At 34.5% G+C, this 18,043-nt stretch overlaps 1 protein-coding gene across 7 annotated transcripts in view; it reads left to right on the top strand.

Moving 5' to 3' along the window:
* Positions 1–18,043, top strand: part of LRP1B (LDL receptor related protein 1B) — a 1,895,525-nt gene that overhangs the window by 1,104,409 nt on the left and 773,073 nt on the right. For all 7 annotated transcript variants that reach the window (XM_067025946.1, XM_067025948.1, XM_067025945.1 and 4 more), the window contains 2 exons: positions 10,694–10,834; positions 15,004–15,129. In XM_067025946.1, coding sequence (XP_066882047.1) covers positions 10,694–10,834; positions 15,004–15,129 — 267 coding nt within the window. The remainder of the gene's footprint in view (positions 1–10,693; positions 10,835–15,003; positions 15,130–18,043) is intronic.

Raw genomic sequence — 18,043 nt, 5'->3', positions numbered from 1 at the left:
AAATAATCAATGGAATTAATATCTAATACACAGATGAATAATGATAATGATGATGTTTAGCTGAGTATCCTGTCACTGCTGCATCTGGTTTAGTGAAAATTATAAATAAGTATGTGCCACAGAAGAAAATATTTCTTGAAATTAAGGAACCTCACCATCAGTAGTTGTAAGTAAAAATGCATAGTTCTTGGTTACATAGATATTTATTACTTTAAATAGCATAGTAAGCTCAGTTATCTATACTTGGTGGTGAAGAGTAAGAAAGGAGGCAAAAAGAGACTTCCGGGGAATTTCTACACTTTATCAAAATAGGGAACTAACTGAATTGCTTGACCTGGGTTAAAAACACCTTATTAACTTTTGCTGACCTTCCTCAATTTACTGCATCTTGCTTTTCCAATGTGACCCTTTTGAAACTTGTCCTGTCTACACACATCATGTCCCTTAAGCACAATGACGGCAACGATGCCATGCATATATTGAGTGCAATATAAATATTTCCGGAATGACTTAATCTTGAATTGTGTATTACTCATGATTCTCCAGAGAAAGAGAATCAATAAGATGTACACATATAGAGACGGAGAAGATTTTTTTTTTTTGGCTCTTGCCATTATGGAGGCTGACAGTCCCAAGATCTGCAGTCAGCAAGCTGGAATCTCAGGAGTGCCATTGGTGTAGTTCCAGCCTGAATGCTGGTAGGCCTGATACCCAGGAAGAGCCAGTGTTTCACTTTGAGTCCAAAGTTAGGAAAACAAAAACATCACAGTTCAAGCAATCAGGCAGGAAGAATTCCTGTTACTTGCAGGAAAGTAGGCCTTTTTTTCTATTCAGGCCTTCAGCTGATTGGATGAGGGCCTCTCACATTAGGGAGGGCAATCTGCTTTAATTTGGTCTACTGATTCAAATGTTAATCTCATCAAAAACACTCTCACAGACACAACAGAGTAATGTTTGACACAAATCTGGGCACTCTGTCGCCTAGTCAAGTTGACACATAAAATTACCATCACAAATTGTTGAATAAATATTTCATGTATTTTTCCATTAGTTATAATGATGTCTCTGGGAGGCAGAAGAAGAAATAAGTATAACAAAGAAGACTTCAACTTATCTGTGATGTCTTATTTCCTTTAGAGAAGAAAAGATGTGGATAAAAAAATTTTTAAATGTGGATTTCTAAAGCTGATTTAATAAATAGTAACATTTGAGAAATATAAAAACATTAATGAAAAAATCTATTTATAATGCCATTATTCAACAATAAGCTTCTAGGACATTTTCATGGGGATCCCTATAATTATATATCATAGAAGTTATTATTTTTTCTACTAATAATAATCATAGTTAACATTTATTGAATTCTTATACCAGATGTCACATTTAAAAAAAATGTTCATGATTCTCATTAGTCCTTACAATAATCATATAAGGAAGATACTATTACTATCTCATTTTATGATGTAAAATTTAGACTGAGAGGTTAATAACTTTTAGAAGTTCATGTAATTAGTATGTAGAACATTTGGAATTTAGATCCTAAATTATTTCATTTTGGTAATTGAACTCTTAATTATGTTGTACTTTACAAATTTTGGATCATACTAATATAAATTATTTTGTCCCTTATTTTACTTAATATGAGCATAAGCATTTTACCATGTAACTAAATGTTTTTTGTAAATATGATTTTTAATGACTGCTTTTTAAGCCATTTGTCACCTTTTCCTACTTGATGTATGGTATTATTTCTGATACATTATTATATATTATTTGTGTGTTACTGTACTGTTTGTGATTCCTTCTATATTTTACCATATTGCCCATGGTTAGTTTGTTATATCTTCTTCTCATCTTCTTTAAGCCTTTGGAATAATATCACCAATTAAGTTCTATTTCTATTATTTTGAGTTTCAACGATTTGAGATGAGGACTTTGGCTTCCTTCATTCTATTCTCTTCATCTTCCTTAATTTCAGTCCTTATTATAATTTAGGATTTCTGACAAGGAATATTATTTTGAATTATCAAACAATAAGTCTCTTTACAGATGTTTTAACATTTATAGATTTTTGATGAACTTTACAATATTTTCTTTTAGAACTGGATCAGTGCTTCACTAGTTGTATTGGTTAGTACTCAAACTTTTAGTTCTTCATTGTTTATTTATTAATTTTCACTGATGTATAGGATGGATGGAGTATAATTTGAAATAACTTCTTCAAGATGACTACAAAGAATGTATATTATAGAGTTCTGTATTCCAAATATGTCTCCTTTGCCTTTATATGTGAATAGCAGTTTTTCTGGATATTAATTGTTGACCAAACAAATTAGTCTTCAATATTCGAGAAATATTCTTTAATTAGATTTTGAGATAATATACATCAGAGCAGAAATATGAATTTTACCCATGGGCAAGTTTTTTTCCCATTATTAGTAATATTTTAAAAATTGCCTGGGCTTCCCTGGTGGCGCAGTGGTTGAGAGTCCGCCTGCTGATGCAGGGGACATGGGTTCGAGCCCTGGTGTGGGAAGACCCCACATGCCACAGAACAACTGGGCCCGTGAGCCACAACTACTGAGCCTGCGTGTCTGGAGCCTGTGCTCCGCAACGGGAGAGGCCACAACAGTGAGAGGCCCATGTACCGTGAAAAAAAAAAAAAAAAAAATTGCCTATATATTTTCTTATTTTCCTGTAGAAAATAATTCTCTGAGGTGTACTTGCTTTGATTCATCAGATGGTATCCCTTCCTTTGGTCTGTGGCATTATTTAGTAATTTCCATTTGGTTGTTGTTTGCATCAGAAGAGAGGAGATCTACCAAGATCCATAGTTTGGGAATAGACAGGGATTAAGCATTGCTTTGAATAGCATAAAGTCTGTCCAGTCACCTGGTAGATTAAATCTTATCTTAGTTATCAGGATAAATGGTATGATTTATGTTTACATTTCATAGTTTAATTTCTCCCACAGATTCTTCTAAGATCATTTTTCTGGTACAAAATGAGATCCTTTGCTATTCCAGCTGAATGATTTTGACATTTGAACAGATGAAATGCACACATGCAGACGCACATACACACACAGATAGTAACCTTTGTGGACCTCCACCAGGTGTCATCTTGCCTTTGCTGTACCACCAGAATTCCTCTCAAGGATGGAAAGTAGCACTGCAGTATCTCCTTTTTATGGTAGGCACAGACCTTACAGTCAGTACTGGAGGAGCAAAGGGCCTTTTTTCCTACCTAAAAATAGACAAGCTTATTCAGTTTCTAGTGGTATAACTTAGAGAGGCTTCTGATTGAATATTTAAATCTAGTCTTCTTGGTCTTGCAAAAACATCAAAATTCACTTAAGATAGTGTCAATAGAATGATCAAGAGGCTGAATTCTCAAGGATCTTGTGAGTTTTCATTCTTTATCTTTGTTTTCATCATGGGAATTTGGAGGGAGAGCTTATACATCAGGTACTAATATCTAGATGGTTTTTACTCTTTAAATTTTCTAATTAGTTCTTTAATTTTAGTTGTGTGAGTCATAATTACTTGTATTGTTTGCCTCCAAATTATATTTCCTATTGCCTTCATTCTTATTCCCCATTAAAAAGTTACAGATTCCTTATGAGTTGGCATATATATGCGCATATTGAGATTGATTATACAAAAGATTTATCACTGGATATCTCTGTGTAAATAAAAATTAGGTGACTTTTGGCTTGTAAAGAAATACCGTACACAGTATTGTTCATGTAGCTGATGTTAGGAGATTTGTTATGATAGTTCACATGTGATTATATATCTGGTGAAAATTAAAGGAAAGTTTTCTGAGACTATTGGTGTCTTTTTAATACCTATAAATCATTGATGAGTTAATCCCAATGCAAAAAAAGAGGATTAAAAAAGAAGATTGTTTTACCTATAGCTGTTACACTAAACAATGTTAAATCAACAAAAACAGGTGAGTTTTTATTTGAGAATTTGTTATTGCATTTAGTTGTCAAAATTTTTTCTAGATTTTTAATATGGCATGCAATTTTGTCTAGGTTCCTTTCAAATATAATGGGAAAAATCAAGAGAAATACTATAAAAGTAGTCAAAGTGTGTTCATATAAATTATTCCAGTTTCTATTCATTAGTAAATGTTTTTATAAGGAAATTTCAGCCTTAGTTTGCAGATGAGGAAGTTAGAAGTGCAAAAGGACTACAAATAGAGTTTGTGGTTGCAGAGTATAGTGCAAAACAGATATCAGTGTGTCACTAACCTCTCATTAATTCTGATTTCTCTGGGCTTCTGACTTAGTTCAGGCCAGATTATAGTTTTGTGAACTGGTCTCAACTGGATTAACTCTTTAATCTGGATAAAATCTAAATATGTAAGCGAAACAAAAATACATGTTGCAACCACTGCGATACGATCATCCATCGGCTTCAGTCATCCTCAGTGAATTGGCATCAAATGAACAAAAACCCATTGGCAGATGGTCAGGCCAGAAATAAACACCAACAGTTGTTTCTCAATGAATTTGTAGCAGAAGGCAATGCCAGAAGAGGCATTCACCCAGCAGAAAAATATTGGCATGTTACATGATTGACTGAGGATGAATTCTAATGCCATGCCTGGAAGGCATCAAGAATGAGAGTAGGCTGGACTCTTTGTCCTTGTGAATTCCGTGTGTCATGGTCAAGTCTTCTCACAATTAGAAATGAGGCCTGGTGTAGTATAGTAACTGGAAACTTATTGCCCCGGAGAAGCATATGGAAAGCCACTTGATCAATTATCAAGTGAGGTTTTTAAAAAATTTATCTTGATGCCTTTGTAGGGAAAAATCACAGCATAGAAAATTAATAAATGAGGACAAGAGTAATCCTGAGAAAGGAAGTTAAGCTCCTAAAAAAATTTAAAAATGCTAGTCACTGTTATTTTTTAAATAGCAGCATAATTTTGTCTAGAGTAATGAGTCAGTAATATAGTAATTCTTTAAATTCCTCTATAGTGGCCTGGACAGAAAAAGAAAGAGAACAGAGCTTTCCAATATTCCTTAGTCCCAAGAAAGCAACTTAAACATTGCCCGAAATATTGGTCATCCAAGGGTAGCATTGCACAGTTATATGTCAGTGGTACTCTGTGACCTCCTTCACTTTCTGGAACACCAGATACACTACTCGTCAAAAACAGTGCTCCACCATGGCTGAGCCATTTATCTGTTCAGCTGTGACAAGCCTTATGTTCTAGGATATATGCATTCTAATGTGTAATAAAAAGTTTAAGGCAGTAAAAAGTTTAGAAGCCGCATCCAGATGAATATTTATGGCCTTCTGTGCATAGGAAGATTATGTACCACTTAGGTTAGCTGCTCAGAAGACCACTCTATCTAATGAAACGTCATCCTGCTATGATCTAAAGGAGAAAATTCCAAAACCATAACAGCATTTTTCACGCTGCCTTCCAGTATAGGCAATCTTATATAGAGAGTCATCCAGCAAACTACAACTTCAAGTTTTCTTTTAGGTTTTTCTCTTTCCCTGCTCATATCAAGGGATAGTTAAGAAATTCTGTACTCCCAAAATGCAAGATACAGTTTGTTAAGCAAATAAACATATCATAATATGAAACATATAAGGACAAGAGGGAAACTTTATTTTATTTTTGTCCTGGGACTAATGCTGTTATGATATAGTCAAAAGCAAATTATCAATTGAGAGAGGAGACAAGAATCAGCTTAGAATAGATTACCACACTGAGGTTGAGAAGAAGAAAAGCAAAATTAGAAATATAGACACTTGTTCATGGGCACCACAGCTTATTAAAACAAGGCCAGGGACATGTTATTAAATCCAGTCGCTGAGCTGAGATCCAAATAGATGATTCAAAACTAAAATAAAGTAAAAATGGTTTATTCATAAGGTTTATTCATTTACCTCATTGAATCTCGACATTAGCTCTAGCAGTCACTCTAGCAGTTTTTACCAAAGACAATAATTAATTCTAGAGTGCATATTTCCCTTTGCAGTGTATTGACAAGTCATGCAGAGACCTTCTAATTCCACTGCTCTAACAGCAGGTATCATAGGATGTGTGAGAAATGGCAGTTCCTTGCCAGGCATGCCATGATTCATGTCATTTTATTTCCGATCCTGGTTAAATTAAAGGATTGTTTATTACTCTGTCAGTTTTCTTCCTGGTGCAATAATGTTGTAATATTTTTACTAGAAGTGACCCTGGCTGTAGAATTACAGGTTTTGAATTCAGTTTTCAAATTTACAGTGCAAAGTACAACTCTGAAGCAAAGCTTGTAAGAATAACATTTGTTAATATATGGAAAGCACTTTCTGGCTGTGCCTACATACGCAAGTGCAATATGGGTTCTGTCACGTTAAGCCCTGGAAGCAAGTGACATACATGGAGCTTTTCCTGTATGTTTGCTTTCTTGGTTGGGGGAAATTTATCACTCTTTCTTTCTTTCTAGCTACATATCAGTCTTTTTCCCTTAAATTAAGCTAACTTCATTCGTGTACTTGGGTGAAAGGAGAAGAGCATTAGCTGCTGAGACAGTTGAAGTAATAGTGTTTTCCTGAAGTATTTATTCAGTCTCCAGAGGTAGAACATCTCATTACAATAATGGCTGTAATGTAGAATTATCAGTCTGTGTTAATTCCAGTAAGTTGGGCAACAAATAATTTTGAACGTCTCCTCTACAGCTAGTTCTGTTCTAGGCACTGTTCTGTTCTGTTTGTGGCATTACCCTTCCTACATTCAAAGACCTCATAAAAACAACTAGATGTGTGAAAGTTAATTATAAAATAACTCCTTTATAGAAGTTTGTACAAGGTGTACAGAATACTAATCTTATTTTCTTATGAATGCTATTCCCTCTTTTAATGATGCCAGATATACTTGCTTCATCATCTTGTTGATTCTTGCAGAAGTTGGTAGATTGCCTGGCCATCAGCTAGGGTCTTATGATAGATGATGTTGCTACACAGTTCCACAGTTAGGTCAACGCTGAGAAAAAGACCATGCTTTGGGATGTCTAAACTGCCATCTTTTCCAGATTATCACCTATCACATTAAATTTTATTGTGATAATGGACATTGCTGGCTCAAAAATAACCTGTCTTTTATCATTATGTATCCTGAGCAAACCTAGGCAGAGTTGATATCATGGTTTCTCTGTGATATAATGACTGATTCCATCTGGGAGACTTGGGTTAGGGCTGGCTTACTTTAATGATGCCGAATGCCCTGGGAGACTTTGAAAATCAGAATCCAGTATCTTAAAAAAATTCTGTACTATTATGAAAAGTCTGAAATTTCCCCCTAGTTGCAATCTAGCATGTTAGCCCACCAGTGTTTCATAGATTTAGACAGAAGACATGCAATCCTTTGATCAGACCCAAAGGATTTTATTACCCGTGGCAAAGCAGGTTGCTGAAGTTTCATGTGCACCTTGGTTCTTCTTGCCCTACCCCACCTCCACATCATGTGAGGACCAACCTTTGCCCTGAAGAGAGACATTATCTTTACTATCCTAGTCAAGGAACAAATTTGCTCTCTGCTCTGAAAGGAAGCTCTACTTCAGTCTTCCAAGGCTGTTAGCTGCATAAACATCCTTGAAAAACAGTCCAGAATAAAAGCTGACACAAGACATGTAGAAACACCATGGAGAAATGCCTCTCCAACAAATTACAGGGGTTAGAATAATTGTAGACAAACTTTGAAACGTCAAAAATATTTGTATATGTTTTAATACATCTGTTATTACAGGTATAAGCAATGCCTAACTGCTGTTACAAGTGATATTGATATGTTTGAATGACATTGATATAAATCATTATCAGATGCAGTAGATATAAAAATGTTATCTCAGGAGGTAAGCTCTACTGGTTCTCAAGCAATTATTCATAACCTATGATGAAAAATGTAAATGAAAGCTTGGACATCACTGTCATCTGTTTTTGAAAATTTTCACATTTACATGAGCAAACATTTAAAAATAACTGACCACCCACATACTTTTGAAACAATGTTTAAAGCAAGTTTGGAAATTCTTCCTATTTGCATTTATTCTGTAATGATTGACATATCACTTGAAAAACATTTGAAACCTAAGTAGACTTACAGACCTTCTCTCTAAATTGATTACGTTAAAGAATATTTAGTTTAGAAATATCAGTTTTCCAGGGTAGTTTGTCTTTCCGTAGACAAACGAATCTTCTTAAATATAGATGTAATTATTCAGAAGAAACTATAATTTCACTCTTGTATATGGATATTTTTGATCATTCCTTACAACTGTGGGTTGAGTTATTTGGTCAAATGACCCCGTGAAAACTAAGCCTTTTAAATTGGTAAGATTGTTATCAGAAGAGAATCAATGGTTTCTTGGGTTTTTCGATCTTCAAGCTATGAAACAACAGAATTGACTTACTATTTCTTTGGAGTAAACTATAGAGAGACTACAGAAAATCTTAAAGCTGAACTTAAGTGGCAAGGAAGCTGGTGACATCTCAAATCAGGTTTCTTGTCTGATGGAAATTTTTTTAAAAAAACACTGAGAGACTATTGACTGTTAGGCTTAATAATTATACAGTAGAAATTAATAAAATTACTAGTTCCAGTTCTAAGTTGGGCTTATATAGAGTCGAAAGAAGAAACTATACCACCCTCAAAGATCTTAAGGTCTAATTGAACAAACAAAACTCAAAATAAGGGAAATTTGCATGTTATCAATGATCAGTTATAGAGATTTGAGAGAAAAGCTTGATCCTAGAGATGGTCAGACACATCCCAGATTACGCCTCCACCTTTTTTTTTTTAATGTGTGTTCTTTTTTAAAAAAATTAATTCATTTTATTTTATTTATTTATTTTTTGACTACGTTGGGTCTTCACTGCCGTGTGCAGGCTTTCTCTAGTTGCGGCAAGCGGGGGCTACTCTTTGTTGCAGTGCGCAGGCTTCTCATTGTGGTGGCTTCTCTTGTTGTGGACCACGGGCTCTAGGCATGCGGGCTTCAGTAGTTGTGGCACACGGGCTCTAGAGCGTGGGCTCAGCAGTTGTGGCACATGGGCTTTGCTGCTCTGCAGCATGTGGGATCTTCCTGGACCAGGGCTCGAACCTGTGTCCCCTGCATTGGCAGGTGGACTCCCAACCACTGCACCACCAGGGAAGTCCCTACACCTCCACTTTGTCTTGAGTCCCATACTCATTCCCAGTTGCTGCTATAAAAAGGCACCCTGGGGTTGAATAGGAGACCCAATGAGCTCCCATTTTTGTTTTTATTTATTGCAATTTCCTATTTGAGATTGGTTCTATTTCTTTCTCTCTCTCTGAATATGTATATATATGAATATGTATATACAGGAATATGTATATATAATATGTATATTTACAAAATTTGTTACTTTCAAGTGACATTATGGAAAGACAACATTAGAGGAATTGCTGCTTCAACATTTTGTTGTTGAAAAAGATTAAACACGGAGGAAAAATTACTCTCAGTTCCTGTATACAGTGTCCTCTTGTCTGAGAGGAGACAGAAGACACATAGGATTAGCTGTGATCTAACTGAATATTTCATTCACCACACTGCTTATTTTTCACCCTTAAGGCCTTACATAAGAATCTGGATTATATGGGACGCGTTTCCTTGCCCAGCCCCACGCATAATTCTTTGAAGCAGATTCTCTGCAGTTATGGTTCAGCATCACATTCCCTCTTCCATTATTTGCAGCAGGGAAAATGTAAGGGTTAAGGGAGTGAAACACAGAGTGTTCTGGAAAAGCCACATATGTTTTCTCATTATTCCTTATTATTGGAGTGCATATAGGTTTGTGACAGTTCATCAGTCCAAAGCAGTTACCCAAAATAAAGCTGAAGGCTATCAGAACTGGGGTGGAAAATTTGGCTTCTGTTTCTTCTAGTAATAAGCCAGCTTTTGATAATTCAACACCTTTTTCAGTCCAAGAAATACAAATCATTTACTTTAACCATTGCCACATTCCCTTCACTTTTCAGACTCTACTGAATCTACTCAAAGAGAACAGAAGAATAACAACACTTCCAATTTGCAAATAAATCCCAGTCAGTGGAATTCCTAACATTTGATCAGAGAACATGGGATATATGGAACATAGATTCTGAATATATAATCATTTTGATTAACTTAATACTTCCTTGAATACTTAATCACACCTGAGTTTGTTTGTTTTTTTTTTCCACTTGCAGACCAGCGAAGTAAATACAGCCATCAATGCTGTGTGCTATTCCCTTGTTTTTCACTTTGATTAGTTTTTGGTGTACTTATGTGTAAGGTGGAGGTAGTAAAATTTTTTGCCGTGCCTTCTCCATAGGTTGTCATGATGATCAGCTGAGATTATGAATAAAAGCTCTTTAAAAAGTAAAACTACAAACAACATAAATATAAGATGGTATTGTATTATTGTTGTTATTATTTATTATTTTGGAGACAGTTGCTTAAAATGAATTTTTAGAATTCTTAGTAGAATAATTATTGTTAGAAAAACCTAAAATTTTCTCATTTCCAGAGATTGTTGCCACTACAATGTTGAGGTGTTTTCATATTCTCTATAAAATGAAATGAGATCAGTATTTTGTTATTATAACAAAATATACATTTTAATGAACTGAATGTATCAAGTATTGTTTATATACCTTGGATTTGTTTTAACCGTAGTTAATCCTGGAGAAGAATTACCTCACATTTGTAAAGCTGGAGAATTTCGCTGCAAAAACAGACACTGTATCCAAGCTCGGTGGAAATGTGATGGCGATAATGACTGTCTAGATGGAAGTGATGAAGATTCAGTCAGTTGCTGTATGTTCTCCTTCAAGTTATGTTAAAACTTTCTGAGTCTTTGAGTGTGTGAACTATCAAAGCAGTTTGGGAAAATCTAAAAATATCATTGATGCAGATTGAATTTAGCTTTTTTTTTTTTTTAGTCATCCTTTTGTATAGAGATTAGACCTTAGATTATCTCCCTTGCATAGTTCTAAAGCACTGTTCTTCTCATCCTTCCCCATCTTTGAATATTACCATTTTGCTTGCTCCAGAAATTCTCTTCTTTCCTATTTTGTGCTGTCAGCACCACCGTACCATTGTTAGAAAGTTACTATAGAAGACCCTTCGGATCTCTGAATTTAAAGATGTGGAAAATCAATTTAAACTCCCCTCAAGGCAGAATTACTCATACAGAAGGTCATGATCCACTCCATTGCTCCTTGGCAACAGAGCCTTGAAGATGATCCAAGGAAACAGACGTGGGTTTGGAATATGTTATTACCTAACTTCACTGGCTCAGTACATAGTAGGAAACACACAGGGACACTCAGACTATTAAAGAAATTAAAGGTTTGATTTTTCTCCCCTTTAGCTTCTATTTAGCTGTTTATCATTTGCTATAATAGGAATAGTTTCATATTGCTGGTAGGGATGAAGAAATGTCCTACAAACATGGAAGGAAAACAATTTGAGATGCAGATTAAATTAAACTTTTGAAAATACATTTGATAAGAATCACTACCTGAATGGTTTTGAGAGATATGAAATATTTTTATATGAAGAGAGGTATGTGACAGACATTTATCTTTTGTCTTTTGATTTGACTTATATTATTTTTAAAAGAAAATGATTTTTTTTTCAGTTAATACATTTTTTCAGTTAAAGTAGCTAAACTAATTGAGAGTTAATTGGCAACCCTCCATTTTCCTTTTTATTTCAATCAAGAATATAAAAATAAAGTTTTAAAGATTCCTTGTTAAAAATGAACAAAATTGGTTTGAGCATCTATAGCATAAAATTTGGGGACAAAATTCAAAGAATATGGACTTTTAAAAATATTTTCAAATTGTATAAAAATACATAACACATAAATTGTAGTTAATACATAAATCTAATACTACTTTCTCTTAATTTCCAAACATGGACTCTGGCTTCAACATTATGAACTTCTTATTTTCAATCCTATTGCTATCTATTCTCTATAAAGTGTGCCACAAATAAAATGTTAAATACTAAATTGATACAATTAGCCAAAAATTTTGGAGTGGGAGGAGCATTTCATCTAAGGGTAGATTTTTTTTCCCTACTTTTTAACACAAACAATGTATTAGTTATTTATAGATCTTTATTTGAGTATAATTGCTTCAAAATACTGTGATAGTTCCTGTTGTACACCAAAGTGAATCAGCTACACATATACATATGTCCCCATATCGCTTCCCTCTTGAGCCTCCCTCCCACCCTCCCTATCCCTCACATCTAGGTCATCACAAAGCACCGAGCTGATCTCCCTGTGCTATGCTGCTGCTTCCCACTAGCTAACTATTTTACATTCGGTAGTGTATATATGTCGATGCTACTCTCACTTTACCCCAGCTTCCCCCTTCATTAGATTAATTGCCTCATTCCTCATGACTCACAATGTTTATTCATGATTACAGTGAATGCTCCCTGTGTATCAGCTCCTTGCATAGTCACAGAGTGCATGAGTAGAGCGCAGATATTTCATCACAGTATTTAGGAATTAATCCTATAGGTCCCTGTTCTGTGTGATTGTTCTTTTCACCAACTCACAAAGAAACTCATCTCCTCTATGAGTATAGGGGGCATTACTACTGTTAACTGTAATATTAAAATTCCTAGTCAGTATTTTTTTCTTTCATTATTTTCATCACATCACCCAAACCTACACCATGGCCTTTTCCTGGTGTCTTCTACTTTACGTAAAGTCCATATTCAATTCTATCAATAAATCTCATCTCTTTTACCTCTTAAGTAATTAATTTTTTATCCTTACCTCATCTAAATCTTCACTGCATAAATTAGGCTCCTACCTGAGATGAGTGCAGTGGGTGCCCTGCTGTTACTCCTGCCACTATTCTTCCCTTAACTAAAAAGCCCACTTTCCTAATTGCTTCCAGAGTGGTATTTGTAGAATGAAATTTAATCTTGTCATTTCAATCACTGCATAACCAACAAGATAAATTCTAAAATCTATTGACTCCACAGAAATTACTTCATGTTATGTCTCACATTTATGTTTTTAGCTTTAAATGTCTATCATGTATCCACTTAGCCTCTTTGTCCTAGTCATGTTGAACTACATGTAAATCTCTAAAAAATGTCCTTCTCTTTCTTCTGTGATATTGCATTGTCTGTTCCCAGTTATGGAGCTCACCGTAGTTTACCATTACCTCCATAAGGAAGTCATTTTTGAACACCAAATATCTCCTTCTCGATACAGCCCAGTTGAGTTAAACATCTCTTGGATATTCTCTTATTATGGTAGTTGCCAAACCATATTGCAATTTTATGCTTACTTATTTGATGCATCTAATAGATGAGAAGACTTACTGAGGAGACACACTATGATGTAGCATCTTTTTAGTCTCAGAGTCTAGAACAGTGACTAGCATGTAGATGAATGAGTGACTGAATACATGGGGCAATGGAAAACTAAACATCTCTGGCCACCTCCCAGCAGTATGGTGTCTTCTTTAAACATTGCTGTGATTCTGAGCAGCATTAGATCCCTGGGGTTCCATGGTTAATATTTCAGCACTGCATAATTCATTTCAGGGGATTATTTTTTATTGTAAGTACTCATAAGCTTCGACCTTGAATTCTGTTATCATTTTACTTCTCAACTCCAAATCACAAGACAATGGACTGTATTTGGTCCTCCTTTTTAACCTCCCATTTATAACACTGTGAACATTGCAAAGGTCTTTGATCAAGCTTCACTGAAGTGCTTATGCATAATGTTAATACTTTAAAAAGTTGACCCTCTAATATATTGGATGACTTTTATCCTCCTGAGCAGCTATTCTTGCTAAAGTCCCTGAAGTGAGTAGAAAATGTTAATCATGCTCAAATACCAGAAAACATAAGGCCCTTTCTTCCTGTTTATTTATTTCTTTGTATGAATAAAAACTTCCAAAAAGTGATAAAACCACTTTATCACTAAGGCTACTTTAAATAAATAGTGTTTTGTAGAAACTGACTAGATAGGAATACATTTTCTATGCAATAGCATGATAAAATTGCTATTTTTCAAATTCTAAATAAAACTAGTACCAACATTTATTTTTATCATACAGAAGTGCAACTACTGGGCACAAGGAAAATTACTTCAGAAAGAATGTTGAAGTTGTGAAACAAATACTGAAGATCATGCCAATTCAGTTAGGAATTTAGCCTCCAGAAAGCAGGACAAATAATCACAGGAGGTTAACTGTAAGATGGCCTCCTGTTGTGCTTAGATATTGGAGATTTAATCCTTAGCTGTGCTCAGCTTCCCATATGAGGGATGGTCATGTCCTCAGTATATTTTGTGACTGCGTGTCTATTTGTTTATATTAGGGGAAAAGACTCGTAATGATTATTTTTGTTATTAAAATTATTCAGGATCTTATATTTAGCATCAACTCCAGGTCGCAAGTGATGCATTTTTATTTTTCGAATTTTCTTTCCAGTCGCAGAAAACATTGAGCAAAACAACAAAATTAGGTTTATTTAATGTTTCAAGAAGTGGATGTGCGGTTTAAAAAAAAACACAAATATTTTTGATATATGATTAAATTATTTGGCACAACTTGTTGCATTCCACATTAAAATTTGAGGTTAATTTTCAATGTTTTTTGGTAAAAAATCTGAAGTTCAATCGCCTATTGTGATAAGTGATGGGAAAAGAGACTTAGAGGATGTAGTTGGTTTTACTGAAGACATGAAAAATGAGTATATTCCCTTTTATCTGAACTTTAATTCCTTAATATTTTCTGTAAAACTGCTACATTTTAATAGAGCCTAGAATGTTATTATTTTGTATAAAATATGAGACAGTGAATGACAGAAGATATAGACTAATTGTACTATAATATTATAATTACCATAAAATTTCCATGACTATTCCTTAAAATAATCATAATTTTATCCAGTTTTAAATTGTTCAACTTACTTCTCCTCTTCTTCCTGCCTCACCCCAGTCAATCATAGCTGTCCTGATGATCAGTTTAAATGCAAGAATAATCGCTGTATCCCCAAAAGATGGCTTTGTGATGGAGCTAATGACTGTGGAAGTAATGAAGATGAATCCAATCAAACTTGCGCAGGTAAATGTTTGCTTGGATATATACATAAATCTCCTCCAAAGTTAGTCTCCATAAAAATGCAGGTCAATGCCTTGAACTAAGCTGACTTTCCTAGTGCTGATGATCTGATTTTTGCAGTAGTAAATGAATTCAGAGTTTGATGCCACAAAGGCTAGAATACAAATTATCTCCTACTTAATCTTTGGGTATGATTCTGCTTTCCAAAGTAATTTGGCACTTTATCTATTAATATGAATTGACTGTTGATACACTACTTGGACAAGACTTGTCCCTGCTAAATCTTACTTGACAATGGAGGAAGAAGTTCTTGAGTATACTGTGATGTAGGCCATCTCACATGGAGAACTACTTTTTTTTTAAACCTTGAAAAAATAATTTATGTATTTTATTTAGTCTGCTGTAGAATACCTCTGTAAATTGTTTTCTGTTCCTGGCATATTATTTATGTGGGATAGTTGTTTTTTTGTTTTTTTAATAAAGTTCCAACACCACTAAGCCTATTTGTATTTCCATATAATTTATCCCATTGCAGTAAATCTTTGAATCCCTAGCTACATTCTCATTCTATGTGATTTTTAAAGGAGGATTAGGGATTGACTAGCTAGTTATAGTAGTAAAAGTGAAAATGCTATGTATAAGAGCAAATAAAATAATCAATCCTAATTAGTAAGATTTCTAAGCCACTCCAGGCCTTCAGTCCACTAGAAAATAGAATGCCACTTGCTTGCACCTCAAGTGCCACTTTAAGTGATGGCTGCTGAGTTTGCCACTCATTACTAGGTCTTCTCGTCAGTATATTTATGATAGCTATTGTGGTCACTGTACACCTTTACAAATTGCATAAAAAGAGCAAAGAGAAAAATAAATATGGCTTTTAGCTTTGAAAACTATGTTGTCATGTTACAATGTATTTCCATTTTGTTTTACCAAAATGAAGACGTCATATAGCTCATTATATTGGAAAAATATAGCAAATTCATTAGATAATTTCCCTGACTGGGCCATTTCTATACATTTCTAGATATAGGTGTATACATGGATATGTATCCTAGATAAATTATTTCCCATAAGGGGATTATTTTGTAATTTACTCCACTATTCTGTAGCCTTTGGCATTGTGACTACTTTATATCTAAAAGAATATGCTTTCCTACCAGAAGCCAATTTTCTATTATGTTTCTTTGGGATTTATCCTTCATGGATCTACTAATTCGATAAATATTTATCACAGCACTGAGGACAGAATGAGGAAAAATACGTAATACCTTTCTTTAAGAAGCTAAGAGCTAAGGTGAGGAGAAAAACATGTAAACAGGCCATTCCCATGCAGTATTCAAAGTGCTAAGTTGACTCTCAAATGGGAGCACGTAAAGGAACAACTAATTAGTCTTTGGCTATCTTGGAAGGTCTCCTGAAGGAGGGGATGTCTAAGCTAAGCCTTACCCAAAAAAAGCTGAAGAAAAATGACTAAATATCAGTTCAAGTCATTTAATTAGAAAAAATAATCTGGTAAAACCATGTGTTAACAAGATTGTGGAAAAAAAGGAATCATCATACATTCTTGGTGGATAAAGGTGGATAAATTGATTTTATACATTGTAAAGCAATTTGGCCAAATCCAGTAAATGTGAAGATGTGCAAACCTTCAAGTCTATAATTCTATTTCTAGGTTTATACTCCAATACCTATGGACATAGAGATGCAAATAAGAATTTCATTGCTTTAACACTGGTAATAGTGAGAAATTAAAACAAGCCAAATGCCCGTTACAGGAGAAAGGAAATATATACATGTATCTCCATATATGCACATGTATATACATATATATATTCACTGTTATATTCACATAATAGTATGTTATTCATAATTAAAATGAAAAATTAGAACTCAAATATCAACAGGAATTAATTTTAACGTTAACCAAAAAAGTTGCAGAATATAAACAATTCAGTGCCATTCATATGAAATATGAAAATACAAAAGAGTTCTATATGTACTTATTGATTTACAAATGTATAAAAATAGGAATAAAATATGTATGGAAATGAAAAAAGAAAACTTAAGGATACTTACCTTTCTAAAAGAGAAAGGGAAATGTGATTGGGAAAGATTACACAGGGGACTTCAAATGTAACTGTAATACATAATTTTTTAAATAAAACAAAAAATAAAATAAAATAAATTAAAAATAAATTAAAAAAATAAAAATAAATAAAACAAAAAATCTATAGCAAATATAGAAAAATATTAAGATTTGATAGAGCTATATGATGACAAACAGATAGTAATGATATCATTCCCGATACTTTTCTAGATGATAGAAATATTTTACAGAAAGAACAATGAGTGATTGATGAGCATAGATTGTGGAGGGTGAAGTGAAGTCCGTAGAGGGTGGAGGGTTGTAAAGTGTGCCTAGAAGGGAAACGGCATATGCAAAGCGGGCAGAACAGAGCTAATAGGCAGGGCTTGGGAGTTGTTTTCCATCAACAACAAAATGTTTTTGCCTACTTTTTTTTTTTTTTTTTTTTGCGGTACGCGGGCCTCTCACTCTTGTGGCCTCTCCCGTTGCGGTGCACAGGCTCCGGACGCGCAGGCTCAGCGGCCATGGCTCATGGGCCCAGCCGCTCCGCGGCATGTGGGATCTTCCCGGACCGGGGCACGAACCCACGTCCCCTGCATCGGCAGGTGGACTCTCAACCACTGCGCCACCAGGGAAGACTTTTTTTTTTTAAATTTTTTTAATTTTTTTTTTTTTTTTTGCCTACTTTTGAGGGAGACACAGAGGACAAAGATGAGAAGTACTTAGATTTGAAATTTTTTTTTCCCCATAGTAATCATGATGATCTGTGGCTTCACACCTAGGCCATTTCAATCTGGCTTTTTCCCCACAGCATTATACTCTGATTTGATT

This window comes from Kogia breviceps, chromosome 2, assembly GCF_026419965.1.
Source record: "Kogia breviceps isolate mKogBre1 chromosome 2, mKogBre1 haplotype 1, whole genome shotgun sequence".
Taxonomy (NCBI): domain Eukaryota; kingdom Metazoa; phylum Chordata; class Mammalia; order Artiodactyla; family Physeteridae; genus Kogia; species Kogia breviceps.
The sequence above is the reverse complement of the archived record's forward strand: the minus strand, read 5'-3'. Positions and strand labels throughout refer to the sequence as shown.